At 43.2% G+C, this 17846-nt stretch overlaps 2 protein-coding genes and 1 long non-coding RNA gene across 4 annotated transcripts; 1 reads left to right on the forward strand and 2 right to left on the reverse strand.

Annotated features, from left to right (window-relative positions):
* Positions 1 to 476: 476 nt before the first annotated feature.
* ntaq1 (N-terminal glutamine amidase 1) lies at positions 477 to 9733 on the reverse strand. The gene is made up of 6 exons (XM_029167466.3): positions 9538 to 9733; positions 6714 to 6813; positions 6581 to 6631; positions 5965 to 6113; positions 5724 to 5848; positions 477 to 5644 (listed from the first exon to the last, which is right to left on the reverse strand). The coding sequence occupies exons 1-6, from the start codon at positions 9594 to 9596 to the stop codon at positions 5514 to 5516; spliced, it is 615 nt and encodes a 204-aa protein (XP_029023299.1). The 5' UTR covers positions 9597 to 9733; the 3' UTR covers positions 477 to 5513.
* LOC129604811 (uncharacterized) lies at positions 9728 to 11430 on the forward strand. Of its 2 annotated transcripts, none has more exons than XR_008696061.1 (2): positions 9728 to 10020; positions 10529 to 11430. It is a non-coding gene; the product is annotated as an uncharacterized LOC129604811 (long non-coding RNA). The 2 variants fall into 2 exon arrangements; XR_008696060.1 differs by having other exon boundaries at positions 9728 to 10007.
* A 36-nt stretch (positions 11431 to 11466) lies between these two features.
* On the reverse strand, positions 11467 to 16636 carry bop1 (BOP1 ribosomal biogenesis factor). Its single transcript, XM_029167543.3, has 16 exons — positions 16382 to 16636; positions 15784 to 15942; positions 15619 to 15705; positions 15147 to 15301; positions 14956 to 15073; positions 14757 to 14858; positions 14466 to 14678; positions 14204 to 14365; positions 13953 to 14033; positions 13449 to 13518; positions 13237 to 13369; positions 12981 to 13164; positions 12603 to 12894; positions 12162 to 12246; positions 11860 to 11967; positions 11467 to 11782 (listed from the first exon to the last, which is right to left on the reverse strand). The coding sequence occupies exons 1-16, from the start codon at positions 16496 to 16498 to the stop codon at positions 11629 to 11631; spliced, it is 2220 nt and encodes a 739-aa protein (XP_029023376.1). The 5' UTR covers positions 16499 to 16636; the 3' UTR covers positions 11467 to 11628.
* Between the last annotated feature and the right edge of the window lie 1210 nt (positions 16637 to 17846).

Genomic DNA, 17846 nt, shown 5'->3' on the forward strand with positions numbered 1-17846 from the left:
CTGGACATTGGACTCGAGATTGCCTGCTCCCCTTGTTACTGCTTTAAACCCTCCCGTGTATGACCTGGACCGTCTGACCGTGCTTTGGAAAATAAACTTCCTTTTGATCATAACCCTGCCTCCGTGCTGCGCATGTGGGTCCTTTCACTGCCGCCCCTTGACATGTACAGTATAGTTGGTTTTCATCGCTCCACTGCTGGTTGTCTAGGTGGTGTCCAGCAAACGATGTGGGCTTTGTGGCTAATTGGTGCAGTTTTGGGGAAAAACCTGGGCTGTTGCTTAGCCTCCATACGCTGTGACAACTCAGAGTGGAGCCCAGGATGCACGAGTCACGCCTCTCTGCATGTTCTCTACAGCCGCCAACCCCTCTTGACTGTGTCTGCTCCTTGACCACCTATATTATACAAATCACAAACAAATCAAAGAGGAGTGACTTACCAGAATTTAATGAAAAATCAAATCAAAGTAACAACAAGTTAATAAAGTGTGGTTTATTGAATATCAGATCTCTGTTATCAAATAACTTCATAAGTGACCATCACATAGATCTGTTCTGTCTCACTGAAACCTGGCTGCAGCAGGATGACTGGATGGCCTGTACCACCCCCTGTACCATTTCTCAGGCTGTTCTGCTTTCCTCCTTACTTCCTCAGACTCCGCAACCGTGTGCTGATACCGCAATTCTTCCTTTATCATCCTCTCATTCAAAAGAGCAGATATATTTCCAAATTCTCTCCAACCCCCACTAGACGGGGGAGATCCAGGGACAGGGGAGATCCAGGGGTGCCGTCAATCCAGGGACGACAGTGAAGACGACTCTCCTACCTCCCAGGCTCTCTCGTACCCTGATCCATGTCTCTGTCTCCTATGTATGTTGGGTTTTTGTGTGCCTGAGTTTGGTGCCTTAAGTGGAGTAATTCTCACGTAGTGTAAATGGTAAATGGTAAATGGTCCACATTTATATAGCGCATTTATACACCCTTTCCGGGATCCAAAACACTTTACACCAGCTTCTTATTCACCCATGCATCCTCACATTCTGTCACGATCCTGGGCTGGCTCTGCCAGCCATCCTGTTTTTTTACCCTGGAACACACCTTCTCCCTGACCATGCCATGCCTCGGATTTGGACCATGCCCACTCCCTCTCTTTCTCTCAGTAGACTTCTGGCAATCAGCCCAACTCGCCACACCTGTGCTGCCCTTCTGCCTCCCTTTACAGACTCCTGCAACCCAGCACTCTGTGCCGGGTCATTGTCACCTCATTGTGTCATGCTGCTCATGTCAGGTTGGTTACTGCATTGGACTGGTGCAAGGTACGTCTAACTGGCAATTTCACATTTAATTTAATTTAATTTATTTAATACACAACTTGATTAGTGGCTGCTAATGGTTGCCAATAAGCAGCCTGAATTAATTAACAGAATATTCATAACACTACTACAGCCTGTTTAGGAGCATAGCTTGATAAACTAATATTAACTTTTAGACTTTATTTAAAATTTTTTTTCTTTCTCGTGCTGCTGCTGTGTCAAAATAATTTCTCCATAATGGGGTCTTCAGCTGCAGCATATATTGTCGTATTTGTTTAAGTGCCATTGTGGGAACAGTAAATGCTTAGAGGCATGGTGTGACAGCAACTTTTGCTGTCAAGATATTGCACGTGTTTAATACTTTTATTAATGTGACATGGTATTTAAAATTAAAATTTCGATAAGTCTTACCTCAAGATGGCTGAACCAGTTACCAAACCTACTGTCATGTATGGTTGATGATCCAGGACTGGAGCCAGTATGATTGAATGTGTATTCATTACAGATAACATTTAATTTACAGTATATCAAACACTACACATGCATGGAATAAATCAGTATCTCAGAAATTCATACAATTTTAGAACATTTTACTATTTAGATTAATCATAGCGTACCTGGGAACTCTGGTTTACAAACATAGTTTTGGTTCTAAATACATATTAACCTAATATATTTTTATTTCTTTTAGTAAGGTGTATGATATATCAAGTGCTAATATGTAACTAATAGAAATGTAGTTATTGATTTTTTTCTTTATAAATTTGACAGTACTGTCTGTGTGTATCTCGTTGCAGGTATCTAGCCTAGAGAAGTATTGTTAGCTGGTGCTGGGGATGTCTAGGGTGAAGAGTCCAAGTTATCATCCCATCTTCCCTGGTCTTGTGGATTAGGGCAGTGTTTCTTGAGGGACAAGGCACCTATGTTGGACTTGGACTACCTGTGAAATACCTAAATTATTGTTTTCGTGGCAATACCTCAAACGTTGAAATATTATAAAACATTTGTCTGTTTTCCCTCAAAAATGGTTCAACCAATGCACCAGCGCTAAAATGCTGGATAAGTTATCTTCACAGTTCAATATGCAGACCACGGGATAAATGGGTAGGATTCATAGTTATGTTGAAGGCATAGTTTCTGGAGTAGAACAGGTACAGTCATGGGCAGTTGGCTGGGGAGATGTGAGGATCTTTGTTGTCTTCATCATGTTTTGGAAGACATCAGAAGCAGTGCAGCTGCTATACAGATGGAGGATGCAGCTGTTTTCTTTGACACCACTCTAGGTGGTATCTAAAATAGCAGATTAATGAAATGTCCAGTATTTCCTATGTATCTCACAACCTTCACAAACGTAAACAATATATAGAGGTAGTTAGATCAGTTGTAATGGTGTTTGGAGCAAACACATTTTCAACTTAACTTTTATAGTGCTGGTTTGTTAAACCTTGGCATGGCATTAATGACCTCCTTTCTGCCAGGTTGCTCAAATTCTGCTCAGAGGGCGGATGCTTGGCCTAAAGGACTTGAATCTAAAGGAACCACATCAGCGGAAGGTGAGGCTGCCAGTGCAAACAACAACGTCTCTAAAAATGAAGACGCATACGCTCAACTTATCAACAACTTTTGGGTGATAAAAGCCTGTCACTTGTCATAAGAGAAGCTGCGGGCAACAGAAGAAAGGCACTGAAGATGTTAAGGAAACAAGGGCAAACCACGAATAATTAGCCTGTACACGCAGCTAACTTCACTCCAGAAAAAGGCACATGAGAGGTTAGCTCCATGGTATACTGTAACACAGAGATCCGCACCCTAAAGCACAGGACCAGACAACTAGAAAGGCAGTGGGGTTCCAACAAAATAAATGTAAACTGCATTGGATTGCATTGGACAAGGATTAGCTATGGAGTACCACAGGGTTCTGTGCTTGGTCCCATTCTGTTCAGCCTGTACATGTGTCCTCTAGGTGAGATTATTAGGAAGCATTCTATTAATTTTCATTGTTATGCAGATGATACCCAGCTATATATATCTTTGGAACCAAATGAAACAGATGAACTAGTCAAAATCCAGAGTTGCTTAAAAGACATAAAATCCTGGATGTCCCAAAACTTCCTCCAACTAAATTCAGGTAAAACTGAAATTCTCATTGTTGGGCCTAAAAATCTGAGAGAGACACTATTGAGTCAGATAGCCACCCTGGATGGTATAACATTAGCTTCAGATTCCACTGTGAGGAACCTTGGTGTCACCTTTGACCAGGATCTCTCTTTAACATAATACATTAAACAAATCTCTAGAACCGCCTACCTTCATCTTAGAAACATAGCTAAAATCAGAACCATCCTCTTTCAGAGCGATGCAGAGAAACTGATTCATGTATTTGTTACCTCTAGCCTGGACTACTGTAACTGCTTACTCATAGGATGTTCAAACAGCTCTTAAAGCCTACAGCATATTCAAAATGCTGCAGCCAGAGTTCTTATGGGACTTGGAAAGAGAGATCACATTTATCCTACATTAGCTTCTCTGCACTGGCTGCCTGTAAAATGTAGGATAAAATTCTCCTACTCACCTACAAAGTACTCAATGATAAAGCACCTTATCTTAAAGACCTAATTTATACACTGAGCTCCTGTTTCCTTCTATCTCTTCTGTCCAATAACCTCCCATCATCGTTCTATGTTCAACTAACCTTGTCTCATTCTCTCCAGTAGTTGCGCTTCTCCCCCCTCTCTCTCTCTCTGTCCTCCACTCTGTCCTCACCTACAGGTATCATTGGACTCAGAGCTTTGTGTCTGTGATGGGCAGCTGCGGATCCGGCTATCCTGCCTGTGTCTAGTCCCTGGTCCAACTATCCTGTGTCCAGTCTCTGGTCGACCATCCTGCCTGTGCTTTGTTGTTGCTTGTTGCTGTGCTTTTCTCTCTCTCTATCCCCTCACCCCAACCAATCGAGGCAAATGGCCACCCACATCCAGCCTGGTTCTGCTGGAGGTTTCTTCCTTGTTAGAGAGGGAGTTTTTCCTCTCCACTGTTGCGGTCAAATTAAATGCTTGCTGTATGTGGGATTTGTTGGGTTTAGTTGTATGAGGTCTTAAACCTTACTTTGTAAAGTGCTTTGAGATAACTTTGTTGTGAATTGGCGCTATATAATTAAAATTGAATTCTATGCGGTTATGTGATTTATGACTTATGTAGTGCAATATCTTAATCTAATCTTTGTCTTCCATCTGTTTTATGTATTTGACATTTCATAGATAGACTCTGGACCCCCAAAACCCAAGGCCGGGAATTGTGTCTCTGTCTTTTGAGACTTAGCGCTGCTTCCTCTCTGATAGTCAGACGCCATCAATGCAGGTGTGAGAATGTAAGCATCTCAGGGATGAGATGGTGCATGCAGTCTGATTGGGCTACACAGATGTTCCACCATAGTCGGACAGAGGGGTTAAAAGGCAACTTGAGGATTGTGGAATCTTGGCATCATATCTTTGTGATGTATGCTCTGATCTCCCCTGCTGCTTTTTGGTTGGTTGATGTGCACAATCAACATCCATGTTTTTGATTTGCTTTCCCCATTATTTTTATTTTCCTTCATTTTTTATAATAAATTACACAAAAGACAACTTTCTCATCTGCTTGCACTGTGAAGTTTGAGTAACGTTATAAGCTGCTGCTTGTCATGTTTTGGACTGTCGGGAGTAGAGTTACCTTATGTTGCTAACATTGTGCACTAGCCTGGCTCGCAGCAAGTCCAATTCTAATTCAATAATTCATTTCATCATTTTGTAGGTAATGTTGGCCAGCCGCGCATCACCACAGAAACAGCCGTTTACTTTTAGGTTCAATCTTTAGAGCTCAGGCAGACAGTCAGGCTGTCTTGCTGGTTCTCGCTCCGCTGCACACCTCTGTCAGATTCTATTAGATCCTAACAGGGCTATAGAATATATGCTCTGCACATATTTTTATATAATCCTATCTAATTGCATGGGCGTGGCTTTATGATTGATTTAATCTATGGTTTCTATGGCTATTCCAGTTTCATTAGTTACACCCGTACAACCCCCAATGAGCTCTCACCAATAGAGAAAAATGAGCTCTATGAAATAGTAAACAAACTTAAACCAAAAGTCAGCCATGTTTGTCTGTGTTTGGACAAATTGTCGAAAATGTCGTGGTCGTGCGGCAACAGTCACACATTCTGCAGCTACGACGGTGAAGCTGTTGCTGATAGGGAGCTGGACGTGAATTTCTGCAGAAACTGGGTCAGACTGAAGACTGTCCCCATCCCAACAGCAGGGTCCATACTGATGAAGTCGTTCAAGTTCATATGACTCTCTGAGGAGCAAACACATGATCACAAGGTCACACATTTAGATCATCACACATGCTGAAGAAACAACAAATGGCATGTGACCTGTGGTGTGAATGGGGGCGTATGGCGGTGGGGGCATCCTCCAGGATCCGTCCTGGTTCTTCATGTGTGATCGATCAGAAGCAAAGTTCGACAGGAATGTGTTTGCAGGTACTACTCGCAACTTCCTATTTGATGAGACAGGTACAAGGTGCTGTGTCGTCATTTCCTGCACAGACACTGATATATACATGTATTGGTGACACCAGGCTACCAACACAGGGCAGACCTGCGGCTGCGTTACCTGTGGTACTTGGGTCGGATGTTGTGGTCTGAGCGCAGGGCCTCTGCACCATACAGTTTTAGGCTGCAGGGAAATGACAGCAAAGAGTCCAGATCATAAATCATAGAGTCGTACTGAAGACCAAGCTGCAGCAGAATCACGTGGTAATCCTGGAATACATGACAAGGTCATTAATACCAGCCCGACCCACCGACTACAATGTCCTGTCTGCACTCCTTAGACTACTTCATCACGATCTCTCGCACCTCATTCACTATACCAGTGTCTCCTTCTGGCCTCCTACTCCTCGGCTCACTACAGTGCTCCATGCTCCGTCCTCAACCCTCCCTACTTGTTCTAAATCGCATCTCTGGGTCCCACCATATATTTGCAGAGCTCTTCCTTACTCTTCCATCTTTATGTCAGTCTCCTTAAGACTTATATTCAGGAAATTCTAGCTACCAGAACTTTCCACAAAATGTGAATTATTTTTGGTAAAAAGACGCACACAGCTGGACTCTTACTGCTTCTTCTGTGTTGATGTCTACATATCAAACAGTTTCTACCACTGTATTTTATTTCTCATTAAGTCTGCTTTGAAACATGTGAAAAGTAACGAACAGTAAACACCACCGACCCAGATCACTGGCTGGTCTCCATGTCCGGACTTCTGTTTCCACAGAGGAACCTGAGAACAAACAGAAATCCTCAGGTCTGTGTTTTAAAGAACATGACACATGCATGTATTGGACCAATATTCATGTTCTCACCATCCTGTTTTCGTTAGAAATAAAAACTACAAACAGCTGTTCCATCGGTGCGGTTCTCTCCCTTCTGATAAAGTCACAGAGTTTCCAAACATTTTCCTCACTACAAATCAAGTGCAGAAAGAACAGAACCTATGAATAAACATTAAACAGCCCTGTTAAAATGTTCTCGTGTCAGTGCTTCCTTAAACCAGGATTCCATGGTTAATAAAACATGGTGAGTTGTGGTTTTAAATATTATTCAATAAATATTAACAACAAATACAGCCTTCTGAAAGGACTTATGAGATAATGTGTCAACTAATCTACATAGATCAGTGATGGAAACAGCCCATGGTTGAGGTCAAAGTTCAAAATAATCTTTTATTCTCAAACCCAGACATCTTCTGGCTGAGTGAGTGTAGCTGTGAGGAGGCAGCTCCTCCCTGACATGAAAGGGATAAAAATTGCAATTAAATACAGAAACTATGGAGTCAACTTAGGTTAAATCAGATTAGATTTGTGCATGCGTAAACCAATCTTTGCATGCGTAACTAGATGCCTGCGTGCGTAGCTAGGCCTGTGCATGCATAAACCAATCTGTGCGTGCGTAACCAGATTTGTACTTGTAGACTTAGTGGGGCTATACCATGCTTACACCTATAATTTGGGGCATTAAAATTACGCACAAATCGTGGCTAAATTTACAAGTAAAATAACGTGACCGTAATTTTCCTCCACGCTCTGATTGGTTAATAAGCAAGGAAGTTGTCGCAGTCCTTTGACGTGACAACGCAGAAGATTTCCACTCAGGTGGACTGCATGAATGGGGGCTGACTGGCGGTAATCGTATGGTGTCATTTCCGGTTACTGAGGTTTGCTGCCGCTACCTGTATACGCCGTTACTCTCCACTCTTTTCTAAATAATATTGCCTTATATATGGTAGCGACTGCTTAGAGATGCAAAACAAGCTTATAATACTCAAGCATCCATTCTTTTCATTAAACGCCCTGCTAATCTTCACTGTTATCTAGTGTTTTCTCTGCTAGCTTAGCACCTAGCTTACTTTCTTGCTATGGCTTCCCCCTTTTCCTCTACCTCTCGCTCTGTTCGGTGCTCGGTGTGTCTTATGTTTAGCTTATCCTCTGCCTCCTTTAGTGATGGTAATGGCATCTGTAATAGGTGTACGCTAGTTGCAGGGTTGGAGGCGAGGTTGTTAGACTTAGAGTCTCGGCTTCGCATCTTAGAAAACAGGCCAGCTAGCCAGGCCCCTTTAGCCAGTGCGGAGCCTCCTAGCTTAGCTGCTACCAGTCCCCCGGCAGGTCCCAGGCAGCTGGGCAACGACTGGGTGACCGCTCGTAAGAAACGTAGCTTTAGGCAGGCGCCCATGGTTCACCACCAACCGCTTCACGTTTCAAACAGATTTTCCCCACTCAGCGACACACCCGCTGAGAAACCCACTCTGATCATTGGTGACTCCATAGTCCGAAACGTGAAGTTAGAGAATCCAGCGGTCACAGTTAGGTGTTTGCCTGGGGCCAGAGCGGGTGACATTGAGCCTTATCTTAAGCTCCTGTCTAAATGTAGTAAACTAAGTAAGTACGTAGCGTAATCTTAAATTGTAAGTACGCTGTTCAGATACACGCAGGAGCTAATGACGCCTGGTTACACCATTTGGAAGTCACTAAAGCTAACATTGATTCGGTGTGTTTGTTCTCTAGTAACATGGCCATGTTGCTTAGTCTCCCTACTCTGTGACAACTAAGAGTGGAGCCCAAGTCGCAGCATTCTTAGCTGAATTCTCTGAATCATTGTAATTGGAAACTTTAACATTCATGTAGATGTTGACAGCAACTGTCTCAGCATTGCTTTTAACATTAACAGAAACTATTGGTTTTACACAGCATGTAAATAAACCCACTCATCGTTTTAACCATACCCTCGATCTTGCCCTGACATATGGGGTTGAAATTGATCATTTTTTTGTTCTTCCCCAAAACCCTCTGTTATCTGACCATTTCTTATTAACTTTTGAACTTAACATAATTAACCTTGCAGTAGCTGGAAAGAAATCTTACTATAGCAGATGTTTATCAAACAATACTGTTGCCAGGTTCAAGCAGATGATTCCATCATCTTTTACCTCATTGTATTGTAGCTACACGGAGGAGAACAGTCACCTTAATCCTTATGAAAAGGTTGATTTTCTTGTAAATGATGCTGCAGCTTCTCTGCATTCAATGTTAGACACAGTGGCTCCTCTGAAGAAGTCAGTGAATCAGAGGAGGTTAGCTACATGGTATAACTCAGAGATTCGCAGCCTAAAGCACAGGACCAGACAACTAGAAAGGCATTGGAGTTCCAACAAAATAATTAAATTATAAAAAATTATTATAAAATTATAAACGTAAGCATGAGATAGCCTCACTAAGTCTACAAAACAAATCTGGTTACGCACACACAGCTCGGTTTACCCACGCACGCATCTGGTTAAGCACGCACGCATCTGGCTACGCACGCACAGATCTACCGGGCAGAATAAACACCAGACTTCAGTTACTGAAGAGACGCTCTTTGGGCTCGTCAAAGCATCGCTGGCTTAGTCTTGCATGACGTCACAACAAGTCGGAATCAAGACGGAGAGGAAAGCAATCGCTGTGCAGACTTAGCTTTGATCCGATTAATTGATTCACTAATTGGAAAACAAAACATCTGCTGCAGCATTAGTTCTGCTGTTCTGTGATTTAAACATTTTATTACAAAAATCTTTCTTGATAAACCAATCTTTTGGTATGTTTTCTCGTTTTACATCGTTATATCGTCTTTAATTAATGACCCACTACTGACCAGTAGCAGCTGGTGTAAACGCAGTCATCGCGGCTCGGCGTGACTCCGTCTGCGGTCATGTTAACGTTTTGCACTCACAACGCTTCGCCGGAACAGAACATATAACCGCATATCCCGCATTGACTCGGGAAATATGGATATTCAGCCTGTGAGAGAAGTGTCCAACTCGAGACCGGAAGCGGAAGTGTCGTCAAGCAGAATCTCGATCGCGTTTCAAATCACGTGATCAATGAGTACGAGCGGCGTCGACACGTCACGTGACTGCTGAACGGCTTGTCTGCCGTTTGAACTTGTCTCTTTCTCTCCAGTAGGTGTGCTTCCCCCCCACTCTCTCTCTCCTCCATTGTGTTCTCACCTACAGGTATCATCGTACTCAGAGCTTTGTGTCTGTGGTGTGCCCAGTCTCTGGTCCAACCATCCTGCCTGTGTCCAGTCTCTGGTCCAACCATCCTGCCTGTGTCCAGTCTCTGGTCCGACCATCCTGTCTGTGCTTGGTTGTTGTTGCTGTGCTTTTCTTTCTCTGTCTATCCCAACTGGTCACTTACCTTACTTTGTAAAGTGCCTTGAGATAACTTTGTTGTGATTTGGCGCTATATAAATAATATTGAATTAAAAAAAGAATTGAATCTATAAGATGATAGATGATCTATAAGATAGACAGGTTGCACATTGCAGATGTTTCCAAAATGTATTTCCGCCTAGTCAAAACTATCATTTAGGATATCCACAACTACATTCTGACTAGGCAAATTAAGTCGCATTTTAGATATTCGTAATTACTTTTTACTTAGACACATTTGCAATTACAGATATCTATAATTAGCCACATTTTATGGATATATAAAATACAATTTTAAAAATCTCAAACTAACTTATAACTAGTTTTAATTCAATTATAGATATCTGTAATTAGACTATCTACTAGGCAAAATGTAGTTCCAGATATCTATAATTGAATTATCTCCCTTCCTCTTTACCCTGTACACCTCAGACTTCAGGTACAACTCAGAGTCCTGTCGTCTCCAGAAGTTCTGATGACTCTGCTATTGTAGGACGTATCCTGGGGGATGATGTCACAGTGTACCAGGAAGTGGTGAACAGCTTTGTCGACTGGTGTGGAAAGAACCACCTCCAACTGAACATCAGTAAAACTAAGGAGCTGGTGATAGACTTCAGGTAATCTGGGAGTGCTGTCACCCCTCTCACTATTAAAAATTAGGAGATGGAGGTGGTGACTGAGTTTAAATACCTGGGAGTGTACTTGGACAATAAACTGGACTGGAAAAAGAACTCCTCAGCCGTGTACAAGAAGGCTCAGAGCAGGATGTATTTCTTGAGGAGGCTCAGGTCCTTTAACGTCTGCAGCTCCATGCTGAGGATGATCTATGAGTCTGTGGGTCCAGTGTTTTACGTTGTGGTCTGCTGGGGCAGCAGCATGAATGTAGCAGACAGTAACAGACTAGACAAACTGATCAAGAGGACTGGTTCTGTTCTGGGGGTGGAGCTGGACCCCCTACATGCTGTAGCTGAGAGGAGGATGCTGGTCCAACTCCTCTCTATCCTAGACAACACCTCCCACCCCCTACACAGTGTCTGGCTGGACAGAGGAGCACCTTCAGCCAGAGGCTGATCAGTATTAAATGCTCCACAGAATGCCACCTGTAGGAGGCCATCGGCTCCTCTCTCCTCTCTGGGTAAGAGTTGATCTTCATCCATGCAATAATATGTATAATTAAACTTTAGCTAGTAATTAGATGTAATTAGACAATAGTAATGATCGTTCGTATTTTATTTTTAATCTCCCGTCCTTCTTGTGTGTACCTCCATCTGTGACGGCAATCAAAGTGTGAAGAATAATTTCCCTCTGGGATTAATAAAGTTTTTTGAATCTTATATCATGTAAGAAAAAAAATGCCATAGTAACCATCAAACCAGACAGAAACACTTTATTTAAAAATAGAACAAAGCATCATATAGTTCCACTCTTTCTACGAAGGCCTGTGGTAACATAGCAACTGCATTAACCACTGTTTACTACTGTAGTTCACAGCAATCAAGTGATTCATGCAACAGCTGTTGGATATTGGTTTGCTAGGTAAAAAGGCGGATAGTGGCATCTGCTCCTGATGAGAAGATCCAGGGCTGTGTCGGGTGGAAGGTCACGTCCAACACCCCCAGGTCATGAGTGGGCACATGACCTCTGAGGACCTTGACTGGGACGATGAGTGGGTTTTGCAGCAGGTCACTATGAAGGAGGGTTGTGGGGGGTTAGTGAGATATCAGATAGATTATGGAGTATTTGTGCACATTTATGTGTATTACTTATAAACTGTGCCATGACAAACGATCACAGATCCATCATCAGACGCAGATGCAAAAAGTGGGTAAAGTCTGTGATAGGCCACACCTCTTACTGCCTTTTTATGGTGCCTGTAGGAAGTAACAAAAGAAACGATTACTACGATCAGCAGATTAACATCAACTTCTGTGATGAGTTCACGGATACATTAATTGCAGTTATAGGGCGTTCCTGCCCCCTGCTGGTCTGGGAATGGGTTCAGACCAGCAGGGTCTGCTGACCACACCTGTAGCACAAGCTACAGGTGTGGTCAGCATGTACTTACCGCAGCATCTTGTAAGGTTTGGTTGAAAGGTCAAGGTCGAACCAGCTGAGCCGGCAGTCGTAGCTCCCACAGATTACGTGATCGCCTGAAAACACATCAGAAATTCCACCATTCTGTTCAGCAGAAATGCCATATCATTTAAAGGACCAGGTCCGAGAAACTATGTGGTGGATTTAGGGCCCTGCTTGAAAGTGTGAACCTAATATCTCTGCCTGTCTCCCTCTCTCCTTTGTCCATGTGTCTAGCTATCCCCATTTCTGTCCATGCCTCTGTGTCTGTTAGACAATGCCAGATCATTGAATCGAGTTTTTCTAATACAAGTCTAAAGTGTGACAGAAGATCCAAGAGAACTGAATCAACATATTACAATTACTCCTTGATATTGAATCTAGTTAGAGATGTGCCAAGAACAGGTCCAAGATTTGTGGTGGATGTGGTTACCTCCAGGGTGAACAGCCATGCTGGAGATCCACTTTGAGTTAGCCTGCAGCTTTTTGGTCATTTCCTGTTTAACAAGGTTGTAGATCCGGACGGAGCGCTGCGTAGCTACAAAAAAGTAGGGCCGTACTGGGTGAAAAGAAACACACTGAACCAGACCCTTGTTCTTCCTGAAGGGGTTCTGGCTGCGCCTTCGGCTGATTTGGTGGATGAACACTTGCAGGTGGCTGGAGTGATCTGGCATCACAGACGCCAGGTAATCACCCCTGGCATGCCAGGCAACCTGGTGGACTGCCTTAGGGTCAAAACAGTGAACAGTAAGTCCAACGCAGGTATCAATCGTGTTAGGTGTGTGTCTGTAAAAAGGTGTGTTCTGCTCACCTTGGGATGCTGTATTTTGAGTCGAATCCCTTGACACTGCTCCTCCCCTTCGGCCTCAATCCAAGAAACATTTCCCAACCCCTCCATTATCTCTGTCTCCTGCTGGGACACAAGCAGTTGCTCTGATGATGAGACCACTTGTCTGTCTGCCAAAGAGGGTGACAGGACCAAAACCATAGAGTTCCTGAGGAAGAGAGGGAGAGAGATAAAGAACAAGCAAAAAGATTCACAGCCTAACAGTGAGATGCCTTCTTACACTGCGACAGCAAGCAGGCAGACAGACGGGTTTGGGTTCCATGAGACATTCTTCACAGCTCCGCCAACCTGGACAGTCTTCATACAGCGAGATGAACACACCTCCCAGAACCTGACTGAACCATCATCACTACCTGGACACACGCACACACAGGTCAGCACCCGATATTTGACTCCTCACACCCAAGATACAGATGTTAGAGGTTAAACTACCTGATGCAAGCCACTGTCCAGATGGAGACACACTAATGGACCGAACCAGGCCAGTGTGCCCGCGGTACACCTGAGTACACATGCACGCACACACGCACACACGCACACACACACACACACGGAACAGGCAAATAGTACTGAAGTACTGAAATGGTTTTAGTTTTAAGCATAGTGAGGGCAGAATTCTACTGAATCTGGTTCACTTCTCTACTGAAAGTGTCTGAGGAGCAAAACAGTTTGTGGTAATCTTCTAAAACAGCCAAGATGTTCTGGTAGTTAAATAGTCCCACATAGTGTTTTGTTCTAGTTAAACTTTTATGTTATGATTGACAGGGATCAAAGATTTGTGGCTAAAAATCTCCTTCAGCAAGAAAGAAACTCAAACTCTGACCAGAGTGGGAGCGAATGCCCCTGGAAACAACAACGCAGCCGGATCTAGTGGGATTCTGGGCAACGTCTAGCGCTGTAGATGTTACTAACAAATATGCTTTAGAGTGTGCTTACCAAGGACTGTGTTGTGGGGAATGGTTGCAGGTCTTTGGGTTTGGGAAGCTTTGGGATCAGATCTTCTGGATTAACGTTCACCTGTGGAAATGCAGACAAGTTACTGACTGGCTGCTGTTGTAGCACCTCAATACGGATTCATGTTTTCACAAATATGTTCAAATGTTTCACACTGTCCTGGTCACATCTGCTTGGTCCAGTCACTGTGCCCTGTTACCCAAAGATTACCTTGGGTAATTAGTGAAACTCACCCTCATCTTCCGCTGACGGGGACACAGGTAAAGGTCAAGGCAGCGCTCAAACCGCTCATGAATGAAGCGAGAAAATGCTGGAACTTGACGGAGGCTTGAAAATTTCATTGGGAGAAATGGCAACTTCCTGTCTGTTGGGTCCTGCTGTTCCCACAAAGCTCGCTGCAGGAGGGTATACAAGTGATTAGACAAAGACCCAGGCTGGTTAGCTGAATCAGTTTTACAGTCCAGTAAGCTGAATATGTGCTATGTCACTACATACCTCCTCATCACTGAACAGATACTCAGGAGGGGGGTTGTAGGATTCCTGGTGGCCAGGTAGAGGGATCTTTGGTGCTGGTAGGTGCATCCTGTGTCTAGCCAGAATAGAAGAGTCCTCACTTGCCCAAAGGTCATAGCAATGCCCTTTACTGTCATCGTCAACCCGCCGAGGCTTGATCCAGCCCATCTTTATCGCATGGACTAATTTAGACACCTGAACAAAGTACGAGATGTGACACAGTTGAGACAGGGGGAGAATGTGAAAATCAAGCAGAAGCCAAGCTTTTATTACCTTTTCTTTCTCTATAAGAGATGGGATGAAACTGCGTTTGTCCGCAGGTCTGTTGGTGACTGGGTGGATCATCACGTCTGCACTGAAGAAATCTACTGACGGCTGTGGGGTTAAAGTGAAGAGTTTTAGAGTCATTAAATCATGTGAACTGTGCCTCACCAGTTCACCATAGAACCTGAAAGCAGCCTCCATAGTTCACCTGGTATTCATTGAAGTTGACGTCACCGAACTGTCCCCTCTGGAGACGTTTCACTAGCTCCACCTGCTCATCTGATAGGACAATATCACTTCCTGTCTTCTTGTCATGGACCGTTTTCCTGCAGCAACATTGCTATTAGCATTCTATATTTTGAACCAAAAGGAAAGCTAGCGTCATGCTAACAGGCCCACCAGTAGTCTGGGTTCTCCATTTTGTCCAGGAACTCGTCCAACTCATCCTTATTCCTGATAGGCTTACAAATCTTTTTTCCATCTAGATCGTAGCCAATGTGAGGGAAGTCCTTGTACCACTCCATGGGAATGTTCCCCACCGTGTTCCTAATGTCCTGCAGAACCATGAAGGTATCAGACTACAACTGCTAATGTCACAAATTTGAAGGTACACAAGATGTTGGAAAACAGATAAAGATCATAGCCTAAAAATGATTCAGAAACGAAAATAAAATGTTTACAAAACAGACAATACATAAAAAATAACAGAAAATTAGAGAATGTGACATAACATTAACAAGCTTGAAGATTGTAACAGAGAAAAGTGAATATTTCTCCCGCCCATCATGTCATGAAGCTGGAATACCAGTTAGAGAACAATAACTGGCCCAGCTGAGGAACCTGGGAGAACCCGGGACAACAGCTCTCTCACCTCTTCATCTGAGGAGTCATTTTCGTACTCATCTTCCTTTTTATCTTCTGCAGCGGCGACTCCTACTGCCACCTCTGGCTTCTTTAACTGGTACAGGGAAAAAAAACAGGTGACATATGCAAACACCAGAAGATCTCACAGATGAGTCAGATTTAAGAGCTATACCTGCTGAATTCCATCATCTTCATCTGAGCCCTCTTCATCATCTGAACCCTCCTCATCACTGTCACTCCCAGAATCATCTAGTCCTGAGTAGACGCTGTCTTCACTGTCTGACAGGTCTTTGTCATCTTCCTCTGCAGGTATGACGTTAAAGTCAAAGACCTAATGAAACAACAAACACTGTTTAAATACCACTGTAAAACAGATGTTAGCAGTTATGTCCTGATTATATGCTAATGCTAGCAACAGCAATCAGACTTTACACAACCATTTTAAGCTGGCTGCTACCGTTCACTCGGTTACGTTTGAACCACCATTACCAAGCGCTTGGAGGAAGGAAGCCTTTACTGGTCATTATCACATACAATGTAACAACGAAATTTGTCTACTGCATTTAACCCATCCCCTTGGGGATAATCAACTAATGTTAAAGCTTTGATAGATCTACTGCAACAGAACTTTTCTGCGGTTTCTTCTAGACAATTGTTTTTATTCACCGTCTGAATCCAGAGCAATGCTTGGTGTGTTTATGTATGCGTATGCGTGTATATACACATACAGGCTAATATAAACGCAGTTCCAGTACAGCTAGCTGTTTTACCTGTTCAGGCTTTTCTTCATAATCATCTTTACTCCTCTTTCTCGCCATTTTCTCGCGAACGTTCTTCGTGTCTTCTGTTTTCTCTTGACTCCGCATGTTTCTGCTTCTCTCCGCCATTTAGCCACGTGGGCATCCGTACGGTTAGAATTTACAGCTTCTACCTCTCCTTCTTCTTTTATGTTTAACGCCAGCTTGCATCCTCAACGTTACACTACCGCCATCTGTCGGTTTCTACACCCCTAATTATTTACTAGTCCTCCACCTACCCCCGCATTCACATCTTTTACTTCTTTCTTCTTTAGTGTTTTATGGAAGCTTGCGTCCTAGAACTTACACTACCGCCATCCACCGAATCCTTCATCCCTTATACCCTCTTACCCCAGTGACATGTAAAAGCAGAATTTACAGCTCAGGGAACCATTTTTTATAGCTGTATTGTGAAAATGTGTTTTTTTAATTGGATGACTGACAACGTCTGTATATAAAGAGTGGTACAAACCATGGCAGGATATGAAAATAGCAACTTCAGATAAACTAGCCAAAAGGGATGGGAATTTAATTTTTAACTATTTTGTGGGTCCAGGCTGAACAGCTGAACCACGTCACTAGGTAAATATATGTTAGATAAGATAAGATAATTAAACTCTTACAGTAGTTACATTAAAACGAAGAGTAATTCTTAAATAGATATTGGTCATAATTTTAAAGTGTGTTTGATTTTTTTAATCATGGACCTTAACTTAACAATGAATTTATCCAATATACCAATATATGTATATATTATTCAATAAAACATTGAAGAAAATTGCCTCATTTATTAAAAAGATCATTACATATTTATACACAAGATACATTACATATTACAATCAGCATCCATCTGATCTCTAACTGTGACAGCGATCAATGTGTGCAAAATAAGTTCCCTTTCATCCCTTTGAAGGCTGAGCTGAAACTGAAGTCTACGAACAAGATCCTGGCATATGTGCCAGTGAGATCCAGGTGCTGCAGGATGTAGTGGAGTCCCAGATTTACTGCATCATCAGCTGACCTGTTTTTCCTGTAAGTGAACTGCAGGGGGTCCAGCAGGGGATCTTTGATGTCCTTCAGATGCCTCAGCACCAGGCTCTCAAAGGTCTTCATGACCACAGACGTCAGGGCAACAGGCCTGTAGTCGTTCAGGCTGGTGATGGAGGACTTCCTAGGGAGGGGCACGATGGTGGACACATTGTAAGGTCCAGTAGTCTTTCTGATTTTCTGCCTCTGAAGGAGGTGGCAGACATCTTCACAGATTTTCAGTACAGGTAGGGGGTCTGATGATGTGAGGGTGTGAATGTTGGGGAAGCCTATTGTGTGGCCAGAAGGTGTGAGGTGGTTCTTTCAAAGCCAGCAGTAGAAGCTGTTTAGGTCGTCTGCAAGGTGTGTGCTAGCCTCAGGGTGTAGAGATGGTTTCCTGTAGTCGTTTATT

The sequence above is a fragment of the Betta splendens genome, chromosome 11 (genome assembly GCF_900634795.4).
Source record: "Betta splendens chromosome 11, fBetSpl5.4, whole genome shotgun sequence".
Taxonomy (NCBI): domain Eukaryota; kingdom Metazoa; phylum Chordata; class Actinopteri; order Anabantiformes; family Osphronemidae; genus Betta; species Betta splendens.